The sequence below is a fragment of the Hirundo rustica genome, chromosome 13 (assembly GCF_015227805.2).
Source record: "Hirundo rustica isolate bHirRus1 chromosome 13, bHirRus1.pri.v3, whole genome shotgun sequence".
Taxonomy (NCBI): domain Eukaryota; kingdom Metazoa; phylum Chordata; class Aves; order Passeriformes; family Hirundinidae; genus Hirundo; species Hirundo rustica.
In genome coordinates, this window is record NC_053462.1 from 8,325,470 (window position 1) to 8,343,424 (window position 17,955).

Genomic DNA, 17,955 nt, shown 5'->3' on the forward strand with positions numbered 1-17,955 from the left:
AAGTGAACTTTAAAAAGCTGAATTAATATTCCATGATTACTTCATTGTCTTATTATTTACTTTTTTACCAGTAAAATGAAAGAAATGCAATGAAAAAAATTTGTTGTATACCTTATTCTTCTTAAAAATAAGATATGTGCAATTATGTGGTTTTTTTACCTTTTTGAGGTCATTCAGTTCTATGGTTTGGAAGTCTCCAAATGTATTCCATAGGGCTCTGCTAAGAATTTGTGGAATGGAATATGTCCTTTGGAAACAGTCATAAAAAGGAAAGATTTGGAAGTTAAGGCATACTCTAAAGAGAATGCTGCAAAACTCAGAGTGGGAGACAGAGGGAAAGGTTCTTCTCAATTTAGGAAAGCATACTCTGCTGGGGATTTGGGGTGTCTCTAGCAGTGTCTTCCTAGGCAACTGATTTAAAATTTATGAGTAGTTTTACTGCCAACTGCAAGAAGTTAGTAGGATCAAAATTCTTCATCCCATATAATTTTCTGTATGGTATGGAGTAGTCGTATATTTCTCTGATACATTATCTGTCAGGTCATTCAATTTTATTAGATGAAACAAAATTATGAGTGTAAGAAAGATTTACTAAACACTAGTACTGAGCAATAAATACCTTTGATTTTGTTTTTTTTTTTCTGTTTTGGGTTTTGTTGCTATTTATTACTGAAAAAATGGAAGAAATGTCAAATCGACTGCATTATGAGCTAGAACGGGATAGGACACAAAGACGGTAATTTAAGTTTGTTTGTTTTGTTTTTAATATAAGAAATGTAGTCACTCTAAGCTGTGGTAACAGAGTCACTTAAACTCTTAAAAGTGTTACATCCCACTTAAGATTTGCCTTCAAGTGTTTCGTGCAGTTAGTAACTAATGGACTAGTGTGATCTGACTGTGCTTTCACAAAAGATGAAGAGACAAGACTTCTTATCTATTTTTAGATATACTGAGGCCCAGAATGAAGTAGACATAAAAGAAAAAGAGAGTCTGAAGGACACAATCCAAGAAATTGAGGGGCTGAGCAATGGTGTGATGCAAGATGAAGTCCCGGATGAAGTACAAAGCAAGATAGAGCAAATGACATCTCGACTTGCTGTGGAAAACATGGTGAGGAAATGAAATTGTCATTAAGAAACTGTACCTGAAATGCAGGAGAAAAAGAATGAAATTATGATTTTGTGGCATAGATAGGATGTTTCTTCAACTAACTGAGGGAGAAAATAAGATAGGAAGATGTTTCTTCCAGCAAATACAAGTAAAAGCACATCATAGTGCACTTTAATTGTAGCAATAACATGGAGCACTAGAAAATGGGGTTTGATTGTTTACTCTGAACTCACTGACTTTTATTATTATAGGATCTTGAAGAAAAGCTGGACATGAAAGACAGAATAATAAAAAAATTAGAAGATCAGATCAAAACTCTAACCAAAACTATTGAAAAAGGTGAATTTGTTTGTTTGTTTGTTTTTTTGTTTGTTTATTATAATGTGATTTATTTTGTATAATAGCTTTGAATGCTCAGTGCCTCTTTGAAGAAAAAATATATTTTTTAAAAGGTGGAGTTTGGGGTAGGGTTAGAAATTTAATACCCCAGAAAAATGTACCAGAGGAATCATCAGCACAAATTACATAAAACTCCTTTCCTGGTTTGTTTGGTTTTTCCCCCCAGCTAAATCATAGGCACACAGGGGACCTGGTCTGTGTGACAAAGATGAAGGCAGAGGGATAAGGTGCTGCCAAGAGCAGGTCGTGCACACCCTCACACAAATTCTCCCCAAGCCAGCAGAGTTAGTTCTGCATCTGACAAGGAACTCCTTCTGAGAGTGGCAGATGATTCCTGATGTGAAGTTAGTCTGTAAAAAACTCTTACAGACAAAGTAGTTCCTCATTGCATGGTACTCTCAGGAACATTGCAAAGTTGTCTAATGTAGAGGTGTAACCTTGCTGTTTATTTTCTTATTACTGCAAGTAATCCCACTGACCCCAGTGAAGCTATTCATGAATAATATAAATGTTACTTAACTCATGATGCTTGGAGCCATTAGATAAGAACATTGGTGTGGACCGGGTCTGCACTCTCTTAATTACAGAGAAAACTGCTTTCTCCAATAATTTGTTCTAACATGACCCTTAGCTTAACCATTAACCTGGAAGTAAGAGTGCTTTTGTGTTTGACAGCTGAAGCCCATGCGCCCACTGTGCCCAAAGAGTACATCGGAATGATGGAGTACAAGAAAGAGGATGAAGAAAGGATCATTCAAAATCTGATCCTTGGTATTTTAGTACAACTTGGAATTTTAAAAGTCATCAACAGTATTCAGAACACTGTAACAGAAACTGCATGGCACCGTATTTCACTTACATTCAAAGCTGCCTTTTCCCCGTTCTCTTGCCACCAGTACAGTTTGAAGGCTCTGCATTGCTCTCTTTCCACTGCCAGGCATTTCAAGTACAGAAACGCTTTATCTTTGTCAAAATAACTTCTCCGACTCTACATAATAGTGACTCTGTTATTTTTCTTACTATTTATCAACCTCTAAAGCCATAAATCTCAAGGGCACACCAGGGACTTGAATTTACTTTCTTCCTGGTCATCTGCTAAGTCTGTAAGTCACTGTGCTTGTATGTGTGTCTGTGCTTTCCATATCTTCCCTTCACTGAAGGGAGCTGTACTTCAGGTTTCTCTTGTCTCAGGATTTTGTCCTTCATCTGAGCTATTTACAGTATCAGGCTTGCTGCCAAACAGGCTTTTCTCATTAGCTTACAAGTAATAGTGAATTTGACAAAATTTCCGTGTACGTTTGTACCATTATTAAATTAACACCTACCTTTCCTTCTCACCTCCTTCTCACTTGTGAATGTTCCTATTTTTGTGAACAAAGGTGTGGCCTTAAGCAATGCTGGAATTTGGTGGGGCATCCAGTGAGTAGTTAAATTTGCTTTTTGAAGTTGTCCTGCCCAGCATAGCCCGTGCTGGACCTTAGAATTCGCTACAATACTCTCCTACCCCTCAGGAAAATATAATGAGTACTCATCTGTGAGTAATGGTGTTACAGAAGTTTTCAGAAATTAACGTTTTGCCAGTAAATCAGTTAGCAAGTGTCTGGTCACTGCAGAAAGGAACAGCATGGTGCTTGTCTTTTCAGAATGATACATTGAAAATTGGATTTTTCCATAATAAACCAGATGACTCTCCTCTATGCAGATTTAAAGCCCCGTGGAGTTGTAGTTAATATGATACCTGGCCTTCCAGCTCACATCCTGTTCATGTGTGTGAGGTATGCAGATTACCTGAATGATGCTGACATGCTGAAGTCTTTCATGAATGCAACCATTGATGGCATCAAACAGGTTGTTAAGGTAGGAGCTGCTTGATTGTACTGTAGTGTACTTTCTGATTTTTAACACAAGGTTTATGAGATGCTTGCGTGATACCTGGGGAATTTCAGCCCTTCCATTTGCTGATATTCCTAGAAGGGGATGATAATCATTAGTGACACTCTTTTTCAGGTTTGTAGTAGCATCCCTGTTAAGTCTCCAGGTAAGGCTCTGCTGTGCTGAACACGGAATCCATAGAGTGCATTAACATAAATTATTTTTATCCGAAGATGTTGTTGACAAAATCATTTAAAGTATTTTGCATTTTACAATGAGTAGCTACTTAGGTGAAGTGCACCTGTGCTTTCAGCACTGGTAGAAGTCAGAAGGACAGAAATGAGGACTAATATGTCTGGCAGCAAGCTGGTAGTGGACTGAAGAGGTTTTTGCACTGCTTGGCTGCTGGTGTCATCTGTACTGCAGCACTAGAACCTGAACAGTTAAAATCGAATTGCCAACCAGTGTAAAAAATTAAATTGTAAACAAAAAAAATGCTGTATACATAACGAATTCAGCTCTGTGAATGCTTTATTATGGATTTATAATGGAATGAAACATCAGACACAGGGAGGAAGCACAGGCAGGAATGAGCTGTGGTTTATGCAGTTGAACATGTACAGAGAATGCCTGTAAGTTTGTAAACAAATTTATAGTGCATTTTATCCATTAGAGAAGCTTGTGTTTACTCAGCTAATAAAAATAAGAGATAGATAGTTAGAACTGTGTTTATATGTAGTTCAGTTTGTGAATGCAGGTGTTGTTCACACTTCTTTGCAGGAAGCCCTCCAGCACACTACATGTCCATAGGAATTGTAAAACTCTTTGTTCAAGCTTGTTATTTATTAGCCTGTCTGTCACGTAAGAGTACTTAAGCAGTATTTACCAAACAAAAGGGGGATCTTTGCTATGTGTTATCCTGAAAACAGGGCAGGATTTGTTTAGCACCAGCACGTTAGAGATGCTCTGTGCTCCTTCTGCTACAGGTAGATGTAATGGTCTTAAGTTTAATAATTGAATTAACTTCATGAGACAGCACCACAGTAAGACTGCTTTACTTACCATTTCAGGAACATTCAGAAGACTTTGAGATGATGTCCTTTTGGCTTTCCAATACATATTACTTTCTTAACTGTTTGAAGCAGTACAGCGGGGAAGAGGTAGGATTGATTTCACAAAATAATTTCATTACTTTTCACAGATTTTAATTAGAATTTAAAATAGCATTAATTAATAGCTATTCACCAGCTCACCAGTGTTCCTTACAGCTATTTATATATTCACATTGCTCTGCAGTGGTGTTATGTGTCTTACACAAATAATAAGATAGTATAGAATTAATGGATCAAGGGAAATGAAGGATATGTCAAAGTGGTAAAGTAGATTAAAGCCACGACATGGAAACTGCTACTTAATTTGAATCTTTTCATGAGTTTGATTTGAGCTGGACTTCAGATATCCAGCCATATATATATATATATGTAAAACAGCTTTACTATTTTATAATTAGGGCCATTCAAGCACTTAGTGCTACCAAAATAGAAGGAAACCTCTGGAAAGAAGCAGAACAATAAACTGTTCAGGTTTTCCCCTTATTTCACTTGTTTGTTTAAGCTAAATCACATCCTGAAATTGAAGTTTCTTTTAATTCTTTTCAGTTGGAAACTCTCACCGTATTTTTAATGAGGTTTTATGGACTTGGGCGGCCAGAACTGGGGTTAGAGGCGTTCCCTCCCGCGGCCACACCAGGGTCATGCAGAGCCCAAACCTGCTAAACTTCATCACCAGCCCTCTGTAATTGGGGTTGCAGCAGTAGGGAAAGCTCTGAGTCCAGAATTTACTTTTAATCTACAGTCTAATGTTGACTGTATTAAACACCTCACACAGGTTAGGATTCGGAGTAGACTTTTGAAGTCAGAACTTTGCTAATGAAAAGTCCAAAAATAATATCCCTTTGCAACAATACAATGTAGATTTTTTTTTTTAACCATCATAGTTGAAACAACCACCTTGTTGGCTTTTGGTTGGTTGGTTGGTTTTTTGTTTGTTTGTTTTTTCGTTGGTTGGTTGGTTGGTTGGTAGTTGTTTGGGGGGTTTTGTGTTGATTTGTGAGATTGTTGTTGTGGTTGTTGTTTTGTGAGATTCTTTTGGGGGGGGGGCCCTCTTTTTTGAGAGGAGAACAGGGAGAATTTGCTTTCTATTTAAGAGATGTAGGAGTTGCCCCAAAGTTCATTGACATCTATGCATGTCTTTCCTTTGGCTTTAGGAACAGAGCAAATGTCAGCATAAACTGAAAAACTGAGTACAGTAAGCATCTATTGAAATTAGCTGTAGCCTTGACTCATTCTGAGACTGTGTTCAGCCAGAGATGGAATGAATAACTCCAACACATTGCAGTAACAATTTATGATTACTGCATTATGGGATTTCTAATTATACTTACAACTCACTTGTAGGAATTCATGAAGTATAACACTCCACGTCAGAATAAGAACTGTTTGAAGCATTTTGATCTCTCAGAATACAGACAAATTCTCAGTGATTTGGCCATTCGAATATATCACCAATTCATTATTGTAATGGAGAACAATATCCAGCACATGATTGGTAAGACATCAGCAATCCAAGAGGATCTAAATGTAGCTTGTGAAGCGTATGAAGAAAGCTTAGACAGGGAGGCAGAGGGTGGGACAGACTCCTCTCTCCTGATATTTATAGACACGTGTTCCTGCATGTGTGTTTCTACACATAAAATTTCACTGAATTGTATATTCCCAGATTTTTTCGTCAAAACTTCCTAATGTAGGATAATGCTGTGAATCTGAGCAACGTCCTACAAAAATAAAAGGCTTTTTAAAAATTGTGTGCTCTGGAAGCCTTGGTCAGTATCTTATTTTTCTCATATCAATTAACTTCTAAAATATCCTGAAAGTAGGTTTTGTTCAATAATTAATGTAACTGAAAGGAGCCTCAGGAATTTTGATTTTATCAGTTACTGTCTGTTGTATTTCAGTACCAGGCATGCTGGAATATGAAAGTCTTCAAGGAATTTCTGGCTTGAAACCTACGGGGTTCCGTAAACGTTCTTCCAGTATAGATGACACCGATACCTACACTATGACCTCTATCCTGCAGCAGCTCAGCTATTTTTATAGCACTATGTGTCAGAATGGCTTGGACTCCGAGCTCCTAAAGCAGGCAGTGAAGCAGCTTTTCTTTCTGATTGGAGCTGTCACCCTCAACAGTCTCTTCCTCCGCAAGGACATGTGCTCCTGTAGAAAAGGAATGCAGATAAGGTAAAGCCAGCAAAGCTTCAACGAGCTTGAGAATGGATTTTTAACTCTTGTATGTAATGTCCTTTATCTCTAAGTCTCTGGATATTCTGTGACCATTCTCCTGGAAGTAGCCGATTGTTTTTACTTCTTTTGGAAAAGCAAATCGTCGTATTTAGGGCTGAGCTTTCTCAGCATGACAACTGTAAATTGTTCTTTCCATGGAAACACTAGTGGAGGAAAAGGCAGAGAAAATTACAGTCTGAAGCTTAAAGTCAGACATGGTTAGGATTCTTTCCATGCTAGCTCATCCGTGATGTGACCATCAGTATTTTTAATTCTTTCTTACCATAGTGAACAGGTGCAGTGTCCCAGGGCTGGCAGAGATACAGAAGCTGACTTGCATGTTTCATGCTCTGTGACAAGATGGAGCTTTGGAGGGTGCAGATGGAGCATCATCTCTCTTGTTGCAAGCATCAAGAAAACATGCTCCTGACTGTTTTGCAGGAGAAACAGTTCATTTGTTTTCCATGAGTCAGTCTGCAGACTCAGGTGAAGGAAAATCAGTAAAATCTTGGCCCATCTAGGAACATTATTAGAGGAAACCTGGTCATCAGTCATAAGCCTGGCCCTGCTTTGTAACAGCAGAGATTGTTCTCATTTCCTGTACATGCTCAGTTGTAAAGAAATGACAATGCCAGTGTATATTAGTAACTTTCTGGAAACAACAGCTAAACTAATGACTCACTTTCTATTAGCCAAGCATTAAGAAATAGAAAATGAAGACAAAAACTGAAATATTCAAAGGATTTAATTTATAGTTCAATAAGCTATTGTTTGATTTTTAAAAAGAATACCTGAGCTGCAGATATTGTTTTTAACTTAAAATGCATTAATTTGAACACAACATTAGAAGAGCATTTTTTCTTTAGCAGTCTTCAAAGTAACTTGCTTGTCAAGGGGAACCTGACATTTCTGTTCTTTGCTCATGGTTTAACCTAGATGTAATATCAGCTACTTGGAAGAATGGCTGAAGGACAAGAATCTTCAAAGCAGCAATGCCAAAGAAACTTTGGAGCCCCTGTCTCAAGCAGCCTGGCTCCTTCAGGTTAAAAAGATCACAGATGATGATGCCAAGGAAATCTGTGAACACTGCTCATCTCTCTCTACTGTGCAGGTAATGAACCACCTGTTTTCCTCTGGCAGCACTGATTGCAGAATATTAGCTATCTAAAATAATTCATTGCAAAAAGCCATTGGACTTCCATTTCATAAAAGTAGCATTCCTCAGCATTCCACATCATCACTTGTTAATTTGGAATTTTAACTCATTATTCCTGATTGTTTTGAGCATTTTAACTGCTCCTGTGGTGAATGCTTCCCTGCTTTGTTGTATCCCACAGTTTTGCTCCACAGTGTATTTTTTTTAGTATGTCACAAGAGGTTTTTCATTGTTTCCCTTAATCAAATCAACTTTTTCTACAATCTCCTTGATCCTCCTGACACCTCTGCAAATGAATCATAGCAATCATCACATATGTAAAAACTCAGTAGGTGACAAGTCAAAATTCTACCTTTACAGTAAAGCGTTTTACTGAAACTTTAATTAAATATGAGTAAGAATGTCATAATAATGCTTTCTTCTTTTTGTCTTCTCCCTTTTTATGACACACTAAAGTAGTCTTTTGTAATTTGAGCAGATAGTTAAGATCCTGAACTCATACACTCCGATAGATGACTTTGAGAAAAGAGTGACTCCATCATTTGTTCGAAAAGTCCAGGTAAAAGCTGCAACTGCTATTTCTAATATTCAGCTTACAGAATGCTTCATACACATGACTTTTGAGGCTTTATAGTTGTACTCGACCTTTACATCACATTATTGCTAAGTTGCTCATCTTCTAGACACTTGAAAGTGATGCAAACAAATCTGCTTAAAAACGTGGAAAAGCAAGATTTGCAATGGGAAGAAGAGATGTACTGGCTTTGCTTTGATTCTTAATTCATTGTTTTCACACTCTTTCTGTTCTGATTTCAGGCTATGCTAAACAACCGTGAGGATGTTCCCCAGCTGATGCTTGATACCAAGCATCTCTTTCAAGTGACGTTTCCTTTCACCCCCTCTCCACATGCTTTGGAACTGATACAAGTCCCCAGCAGCTTCAAACTTGGCTTTCTCACGAGGGTTTAATAAAACCAGTGCATTGGTACTTCCTCAGAGACTCTATAAACACAGCAGACTTTCATGGTTCATTTCACCAGCTGGTGGATAGTATGGCAGTGTGCAGGGAATTAAGCTGTTAAAAACTTTTTCTTTGGTCAAGACTTGAACAGTCGGAGTAATTTTGACTTGTTACTTCCTTCTCCCTTTTCTTACTCTTCTGCCTTCATTTCAGTCCTACGAGAATAACTTTATATCATCACCTGGACACAAAGTTTACCATATAGTTTTTAGTACAAACCTGACAAGAAAAGCATTTGTCTGACAAGTTTACATTGCTGCCCTGTCAGCAGTCACGGGGGAAGACTGGCATCTGATAGACGTTACTGCTTTACAATTTTCCTTGCCTTCACTTCCTGCAATGAGAGGGGTTTTTTTCTTCCCTAGGCAATTCTGTTCTTTGCCTTGACGTACTGGATCTGTTGAGACTAACTTTCACCTTTCTCTGAAGAGGGGAACTGAGATCAATCTAAGGGAACGGCTGTTCCAACCCCACAATGTCTTTTTGTAGGCAGGCTGGCTCTCTTGAGTGCTTGCATTGCAACTCAGGCACTTTACCTGGCTCTTTGGCCAGAGCAAAGACTCAGGTGCTCTTCTTGGAGGTTTCAGTTTTGTTCTCTACAAGTTTGGATTTAATATCAGTTATTGTAATAGAAAAATTAGATATAAAATTCATGCTATGATCCAGGTTTGAGTTACAAGCTTGGTTCTCTGAAAGACAGGAGTCATCTGATTTGGTTCCATCCACAGTGCAATTTATTTCAAAATATACACTGAGTATGCACACATCACCTTTCTGCCTTTCTCATTTTGTTAGTTTCCCTCCTCCAGTCCAGAGACTGCGTGGGAGCAGATGTAGCATCTCTGGTCTGGTGTTAATGATAAACCAAGCTTGATTCCTTACATTTCACCTTTACTTACATAATTTCATTTGCAGGATCCTTAAATGCAGAAATGGTCTCCTTTCTGCTTTGTTCAGCCTTCTCCCTTTGGTCAGGGAGTAAAACAGTAACTTTATTTAGTGTCAGAGCAACAGGGGAAATAGCATTCACCTCACACTAGAGTGACTATCCTTCAATAGGGAACTAATGCTGGGTTTCTAGCTACTCTGTTAGCCATAGTTATTAAAATCAAGTACTAAAGCTCTGAAATAGTTAAAGGATTATGAAGAATTGAGTTAATTTAAGGTACAATTTCTTCGATTTTTTTTTTAATATTATTACTCCAGTGTTAGTACTTCTTGTTTAATTTCACAAACGATCTGTAAGTATAAAGAGGGAATCATACTTGCTACTTAGTGTTCTTGGTGCTTACCATGTACAGTGTCATATTCCTCATGATCTCTACAGAGATATAGACAAAATATATGAAGGAAACATTTTGTGTTTTGTTCAATAACAATAAAACCTGTACAAAAGATCACACATGTAGGTAGACTAGTATTTTAACATATTAAATAAAGTAGTTTTAAATAATTTTGTAGTTCTCTTGTGTGATGCAATGGTTATCTTTTCAGTATGGAATTGTTTGAAAGAAGTTACTTGGAACTATGAGAACATTTGTGAGCGCTGCCAGTCTTGTGTTGCACCATAAACATTTATTTAATCTAGTTGCTTTGCTGTACCATTGTGTATCTTCCTGTCAGCATTGTGTGCTGTCCTTGGCTCCTCAGGAATTTCTGGAAACAGTTTAATTGAAGCAACTTCTGTTGCTGCAAGTTGCATACAGCCTTTTTTTGCTGGAGCTGTGTGTCTGTTACCTGGGCTGACGTGAAGAAAACCACAGCTCACCCTCGCATCCACATCACAGAGAAGTGCCAAGGTGTGTGTGCTGTTATGACAAAAACTGTTGATCAAGGAAAACTGTTCTGACAATTTGGTGCTTCGTTAGTTTGAGAGCTTTGTGTGGAGTGTGCTATTAATGCTGTGTATGCAAACAACAAGGTATATTTATAAAACAAAGTTTAAAATTATCCTGCTTACCATATGCTCTCTAAAACTTATCTAGCTTTTGCTGATACTAATGCCTTCAGCCAGAATTCAAGTGCAAAATTCTTTTTGTTCTCTGTTACCCTTCTGATTATAAGGAGCAGTTTTAGTGAAGGCAGATACATGAAAGAGGCATTACTGAAGTTAACTTTCCTAGAATGATGCTAAAGGAGAAAAGTATTTCATTCAAATGGGAGGGTGTTGAATGGTGATCCTTACTGCAGTGGGAAAGCACTGAAATGGCTTACGGAGAAATGTGTAAGATGCTTTTGGCATTTCTGGATGTGTTTAGACGTGACTCCTGCAATTTCTGGGAATAGGGCTCAGCAGCACTGGTGGTCCCTTTCAGTCCTGTGCTCCCGTAATATTCTAATAAAAAATGATTTGGACTGGTTACTTTTACCCATGTCTCTGCTGGGCTGAGACTTAGTTCTGTCTTTTTTCCCCTCATTTTACCTCATTTCCCCTTGGCTACCAAATGTGAAATCTAATGGCATTAATTATCAGTGCCTTCCATAGAGTCTTAATAGTAGATGTGACCTTCATCACTTCTTAAATTTTTCAGACAGGTTTTCATAAATTTCCCAAAATTTTTTTCAAAGAGTGCAAGAAAAGCAGCAATTTTTGATCCTATTGACTTTAAATTTATTGTCTTAGAATGGAAGAATTGTAGAAGTATAACTGAGGAGGAACCAGCGTGAACACTAATCAATTTGTTAGACTTGTAAATTTTTTTAAGAATATGAGATGATATTGGCAGTGCTGTTTGTCAGAATACCAAATTAATAGTTGGAAGAATCAGTTGTCAGTCACCCCAGTAAATTTCAACTTTATTAACAGGCAAATATTTGTTTATAAACAAACCATTAAAAAAAACTGCTGTGTGAAATAGGCAGGTAAGGTCTAGCTTGCCGAATAGTTTCTGTTCTTTATTCTATATTCTAAACGAGGGCAGTTAAAATAAAGTCGTTATCATCAGTAATCCCCAGTGTGTAACTGATCTGAGGTGATGCAACTGGAGAGGCTGAGCTTTAAATACCTTTAAGTAGAATTAATAGGAAGGTTATCTTTCTACGTTAGCAGCTGCACAGGGCTTACTTAGTCATCTTGAGAATCTCCAGGTTCTTGCTCACTAAAAAGGTGGGTCATTTTTTTTATTATTATTTTTTGCAACAAGATTCATTGTACAGAATTTCTCTGTAATAACACATTTCTTAATGATTCACCATTTTAAAATTTCTAGTGTAACTTTTAAAACCTAGTAAGATTAAAATTTCAGGCGATAGTGCTGGGAGTTGTAATGGTTTTAGACCTTTTTGCTTTATATATCTTTGTAAAATTGTCATCATGATGGATTTGTATACTATCTCAGGATTAATACTGCTTTTTAATTATTCAGAACTTTTGATGGCTTCTCTTGTAGCAGAATTTTGTAATGTGTCATAATCTCATCTGTAGTAAAATACTGATAGCAGGCATGATTCCTCCTGTACGTTACTCCAGCGTATTCTCATATTTTATCAAAGATTAATTCTGCCCAGAGTATTTCTCCCAAGCCTAATAGATCCTTGTCAAAATTGTCTGGAGCTACTGATGACATTTTGTTCAAATAAGATCGGTGGTTCCTCAGGGAACCACTAATTCTGAGAACCTTGGAATAACAGGTTATTCAGTTTTAAGGATCTAGGAGAGCTGAGCCCAGGCACTGCAGTAATTTCACAGCACTGAGCAATACCTGCACGGAGAAGCTTCCTGGAAAGGGTGGCAGCTTGTGGTCTTGGGTTCGCATTTGCCAAAAAAAAAATAATGCATTAAAAGCTTCAGGCCATATTTGTTGCTTTTCATCAAGTGGAATATAAACCACCTTGACTGCTGACTGAAATCTCCATGCAGATTTTAAATTATTACACTGCAGTTCCTTCCAGGACAGATTTCTTCCCACATGTTTTGGGATGAAGTCATGCATCCCCTGGAAACAACAGCAGAACTGTTACTGACCTAAGAGTGGGCAGGATTTCAGAGTTTGTTATCTTAGTTTTCAAACTGCCCACTGAAATACGTAAGAATTAACAGCAGAATGGAGACGGGTACACAGAGTAAAGTTTGGTTTGATTTTTGTATAATGTCCAGCCAAACAAATTCTAAAATGTCATAGGGCATTGAATTTCTTTTGTTCCGTTTAAATCTCTCTTGCAATAACTGCTTCTGATTGTTTACCACAAATTCATTTTTTATGTACAAGTCTGATGTTAAAAAATTCCATTTTTAGAAGAAGTCAAAGGTCCCGTTTTCCCTATGAAAAATATACAGAGAAAAATGACACTGCAATATTCTCATTTGTTTGTCTGACTCTCAAGTAGTTTTTAATACTTTGTTGGTGATAGTGCTTTGATCTTAGAGATGCCTGGCTTGAGTACAAAAGTGGATTTGTAATGACCTAGCTGTCAGTGTGCTTGAAGCATCAATTTCTGCTCAAACAGCATAATGGTAATATTTTGTAGCTGCTGCTGACCAAATCGTAGGTCATCTTTTCAGCTTTAAAAACAATGCATAATAATGACTGTTTTATACTGTGGTGGAAAAATAAAGTTTATTGATCAGTGCAGGTTTCTCAGAAATCCAGCTGTTGCTGTGGATTTTTGGTTACTGTCTGCTGGCAGTGGCTAAATACAAATTAAAAGTATTTTCCCACAAGTAGTGAACCCCTATGCACAGCACACAGTATAATGGTATTTAAATATACGCTTTCCTTTATGTTTTTCTTCATAAAGGAAAGACTCTGCAGGGCACGTGACTGTCTTGTACATAGCGCCAGTTCATCCAGCTCGAGAGATTAGTCCCAGAGAGATTATCCAGCCCACAGATGTCTATATACAGCCTAGGCTGCCCGAGCTGGCACAGCCGCGGTGGAAGCTTTGTGCTGGACTGGAATGCACGCTTTCCTCCTTCTTCTCTTTCAGCTCCCGTGATCCACCAAGATGGACCAGACCTTTTTAGCCATTGTGTTTGGTCCCTGCGACAAGTGCTCCAAAGAGAAGCCCCTCAGGCCTGTTTCTGTCAAATCGGAGCAACGCAGCTACTGCTCGCTGTGTGTGGAGATGGTACGTGCCTGATTTCCTCCGCCCCCCTCAGGTGTGGGCAGGCTGCAGACACGGGGGAATGGGTCAGTGCTCTCTGAAGCTGGACAGCAAAGGAGCATTGCTAGGGCCCACAGGCTGCCAAACAAACGCCTCTGCAGACCCCTGGTGTTTCCACAGACCTACAAGGGAGGTGGCCCCAGGGCTCAAGGATACTTTTGATGATTCTTGATTGGAAAATGGCCGTGAGCTTTTTACCCTAGGGTACCACACACTGGGCAAAGGCTTTGTGCCCGTCTCTTCTACCCTGAGATACACATCTGCTCTGCTTGGCATATGCTCTGGAGTGTTTCCCACTTGCCTTTGAAAGAACTGAACAACAACAACAAAAAAGATTAAATCATCACAACAAAGTCATTCACTAGTGACAGGGGCTATGACACTCACCCAGTCTCTCTCGGGCACCAGTGAAGGGCTGTCACAACTCCTTTGTGCCCACATTTCCTACCATGACCAGGTGGTCTCCGGGGCTACGTGCAGTACTTGGGTGAGAGCTGGAAGTTGCTACAATGAGGACAAGGTGGGAAAAAGTTGCAGAGCAGTGAAATGTCTTCTGTTGGAGGCTTTCTAAGCTCCAGCACGTAGTGGTGAGGTGATACCCCACTCTCCTGTTTCAGCTCTGTTCCAGAGATGTCACGGTGGGGGTTTTTTAGGTGAAATACACAGCTAAGGTCATGAACCTATGTGGCTCTTGAAGAGCTGGCCTACAAAACTCCTTTTGTAAATTTCTGAATTTTGCAGTCCAGCTTGCAGTATTTTTATTTTATCTTCCTAAACCATTGTGCATTATCAGTTGGAGAAGACATCCATCACTGTTTCCTCCCCAGAAGCGTTCTCTACCATGACTGAGTAAGGTCCAACAGTTTGTTGTATTTGAGGAATGATCTCTGCAGAAAGGCTAAAAGGCTTGGCAAGCTGTGTCTGCACAATACTGTTGTACAGGCAGATGAGAGCACTGATTTGGAGGTGTAGGTGGTACATGTGTACAGGTTACTGGCTAACACAGCACATTCTCATGCATTGCTTTGTTTAGGAGGAAATTTAGATGTAATGACTGCAAGACAAAAGACAGTCCCTTCCCAGTTTATTTGCTTCTTCTGACTTTGAAATTGCCGCTTTGTTCAGGTCCTTCTTGGCCAACAGCCTTCTTGGCTATTTTTTCAGTAAACTTTTGCATGACTTGATAAATGCATGCTGGAATTGCAGGAAACTGGCTGTTTGTTACTTACAGTTCCTGCAACTTTCTCCCTGTTATTGGCAGTATGGACGTCAGACTCATAGCAGCTGGAACAGCTGGTAGGTGGAAGCGGACTGAGACTTCAGGAAGAATTAAGTCAGTACCTAAAAGCCTGTTAGGCTTCCTATTGGCACTGCAGGGGGGTCTGGGGCTTTCTGCTAGATGTGGCTTTAGCTTGCTTCATATTTTCTGAAAGATTTAAAAGCAAATATTCAGCACACAGAAAGCTCTTTGCACTAGCACAGAAATAAACACGAGTCGGGAAATTCCATCCTTGACTTTTAAGCTGGTCTTTTTTCAGAGCTGTGGGTATGCTTTGGCTTAAATCAAAACCCACAAAATATCCTTTGCCGCAGTTGTGTTTGTGGATGCACGTGCATATTGTGGTGTCTAACTGGCTGATCTTTCTGCAGCTCCCCAATGTGCCCATGCAACTCCTAATTTCAGTCCAACAGATGCACACATGCATTTTCATCAGCCAGTCTTGGTGATTTCCCCAAAAACAACGTATGTCGGGGGATGACAGAATTAGAAATTGCTGATTCCCAGTGTTGACATCATCCTACTTCAGTTGTTTGTCTTTTAGACAAAATAATCTTCCTCTAGGGTTTTGACTGCTTTAGAGTTTGGGGCTAATCAGTAGAAACTCAATGTTTGCTGGTTTAGTTTCACCACAAAATTAGCTTACAATTTGAAAAGAGATCAGCTGGTGAATTAGTGAGAAAGGAAACTTCTTTTAAAGGCCTGACTTTTGAGGTAGGCAACGATTTGTTATACACTGTTAGATCCTTCATTTTCCCCAGTGTTCTTACTACCAGAACAGGACCAGCTTTTCTTCCATGGATACTCATCACTGCAATCTGGTGTGATTGCCATGTGTGGCACTTGTTGATGGAGTACTATGCTATCATCTAAATTAATTCAGCTCTGGTTAATTTTATTTAAAGCTCCCAACTGGCCTTACTCTGACCTGTATTTTTGCATGGTTAGCTAATGCAGGAGTTGCTCAGGTGAATGAAATACTTTTTTTTTTCAAATATTTTTCCAAACCAATGAAATACACATTATTTTTCACACACTTCTACAGCTCAGTCCGTTCAGTAGAGGCTTCCCTGTCCCTTCATGGCTCTGCTGACCCCACCACCTCAGGATTAGTATCATAGATCAGCCTGCACATGTACAGTTCCCAAAGACTCTCATCTTCTGTGCTTTTCTTTGTAGACTTTTAAATCCCATTCCACAAGGCAGTGAGACTGTTCACACCAGTAAGGCAAGAAACTGGATTTTTCACTGTTAGAACTATGCTGACTGTCTGACACATAGGTGTTATCTATGCCAAATTCCTGAGAGCTGATGAGTTCCTATCAAGGCAAAGAAATTTCCTACACCTTTTGTTGGATTTAACTTCTGAGCCTCTCCACACTTATCAGGTGTCAGAAATAAGGCATTTGTTATAGATTAGAATCCTTCAAAAATGGAATTTCTTCTTCAGAATCTTCCTCTGCTAGTCCCCCAGGACATAGCTGCATTACTGAGTTTAATATAAGTAGGTTTAATTTTTCAGACCTGAAGATAATGCATGGGAAGAAGCTTTCTGTCACTTTCCTGCTAAAAAATCTTTGGGTTTCTCAGGGATTTTTTTCCCTGCTCTTTTGGTATCACTTTAAAAATACTCAGTTTTTATTTCCTTGGCACAGTCTATGCTGGAAGGCATTTCCAATGTGCTGATTACTCTGGAGGGCTTTGAAGGATGTTCCTTTATCGAGCAGTGTGTGAATCCATAGCTTATAATGCCTACATTTTCTTTTGTGATTCTGAACATAACTGGATTGATGAGTTCAGGGTTGCCTACATGGCCATCAGGCTGGTTGGGTTAAGTCACATCAGCTTCTGTGGACAGTGAGAAAGCTGGAAATAGATCCACTTCCTTAGATTCCAGGGAAATAACCTGGCTTCTGCCTGCAGAGACATTGACTAAACGGGACCTTGTGGACATGACCAGACCAGGACCTGTCTGTTCAGCTCTAGAGTGATGGTGAAGAGCCTGTGCATCCCAGTTGGACAGCAACCCTGCTTCTAAACCCAGTGTGGGAAGGGACTTTTATTTTCTCTGAGACCCACACTTTGTCCAGGATGTGCCCAGAGTCCAAACAACAGCTGCAAAGAAGCATTTTCTTATCTCCCTCTCCAATCTTGGCACATCCCCAGGTTGAACAATAGCCACTGGATCGTCTATTTTCTGGCTAAAGGGAGACAATGGAAGTCAATATGCACAGTTACTCCTTGTAGATCAAGGACAATTCTGTAATTAAAATGGGACATTTTCAAGGAACTCCCAGGGAACAAAAAGCTATGTGTCATGCATGGTTCTTTCTCTGGAAGCATCAGCTGTTCCCTGTGCCCAGCATACATTCATATGAGCAGAAGCCAAAGAGCTGAGCTCCTGAGCTCACACCACAACAAAGTGGAGGGCTATTTATTCCTTCTTTGTGATTTTGGAAACTGCTCTGTTTCAAGAGATGGGAAGGCCAGAGACTCTAATGTGCACATCTGAGAGTGGGATATACAAGGGGTGGCTTGTCTAAAGAGGAGAAACAAAAAGGAAAGGAACCCTGATAACACCAAATTTAACAAACAGGAATTCAAAGCATAGTAGAGAGAAGAGTTTTTACCACTGCATCTGTCCTGCTGGCACAGGAACTGGGCCAGAGACCTGCAT

General features: G+C 39.2%; 1 protein-coding gene across 5 annotated transcripts in view; it reads left to right on the forward strand.

Moving 5' to 3' along the window:
• The window catches only part of MYO5C (myosin VC), a 32,784-nt gene extending 22,448 nt beyond the window's left edge, over positions 1-10,336 (forward strand). The window contains exons 31-41 of one of the 5 annotated variants that reach the window (XM_040076920.2): positions 685-736; positions 945-1,110; positions 1,362-1,449; positions 2,185-2,280; positions 3,212-3,366; positions 4,452-4,541; positions 5,838-5,988; positions 6,395-6,677; positions 7,656-7,830; positions 8,354-8,434; positions 8,692-10,336. In XM_040076920.2, coding sequence (XP_039932854.1) covers positions 685-736; positions 945-1,110; positions 1,362-1,449; positions 2,185-2,280; positions 3,212-3,366; positions 4,452-4,541; positions 5,838-5,988; positions 6,395-6,677; positions 7,656-7,830; positions 8,354-8,434; positions 8,692-8,844 — 1,490 coding nt within the window. In that variant the 3' untranslated portion in view covers positions 8,845-10,336. Of the gene's footprint in view, positions 1-684; positions 737-944; positions 1,111-1,361; positions 1,450-2,184; positions 2,281-3,211; positions 3,367-4,451; positions 4,542-5,837; positions 5,989-6,394; positions 6,678-7,655; positions 7,831-8,353; positions 8,435-8,691 lie in introns of those variants that run through there. The other 4 variants (XM_040076921.2, XM_040076925.1, XM_040076922.2 and 1 more) reach the window with 4 other exon arrangements.
• Positions 10,337-17,955: the final 7,619 nt, after the last annotated feature.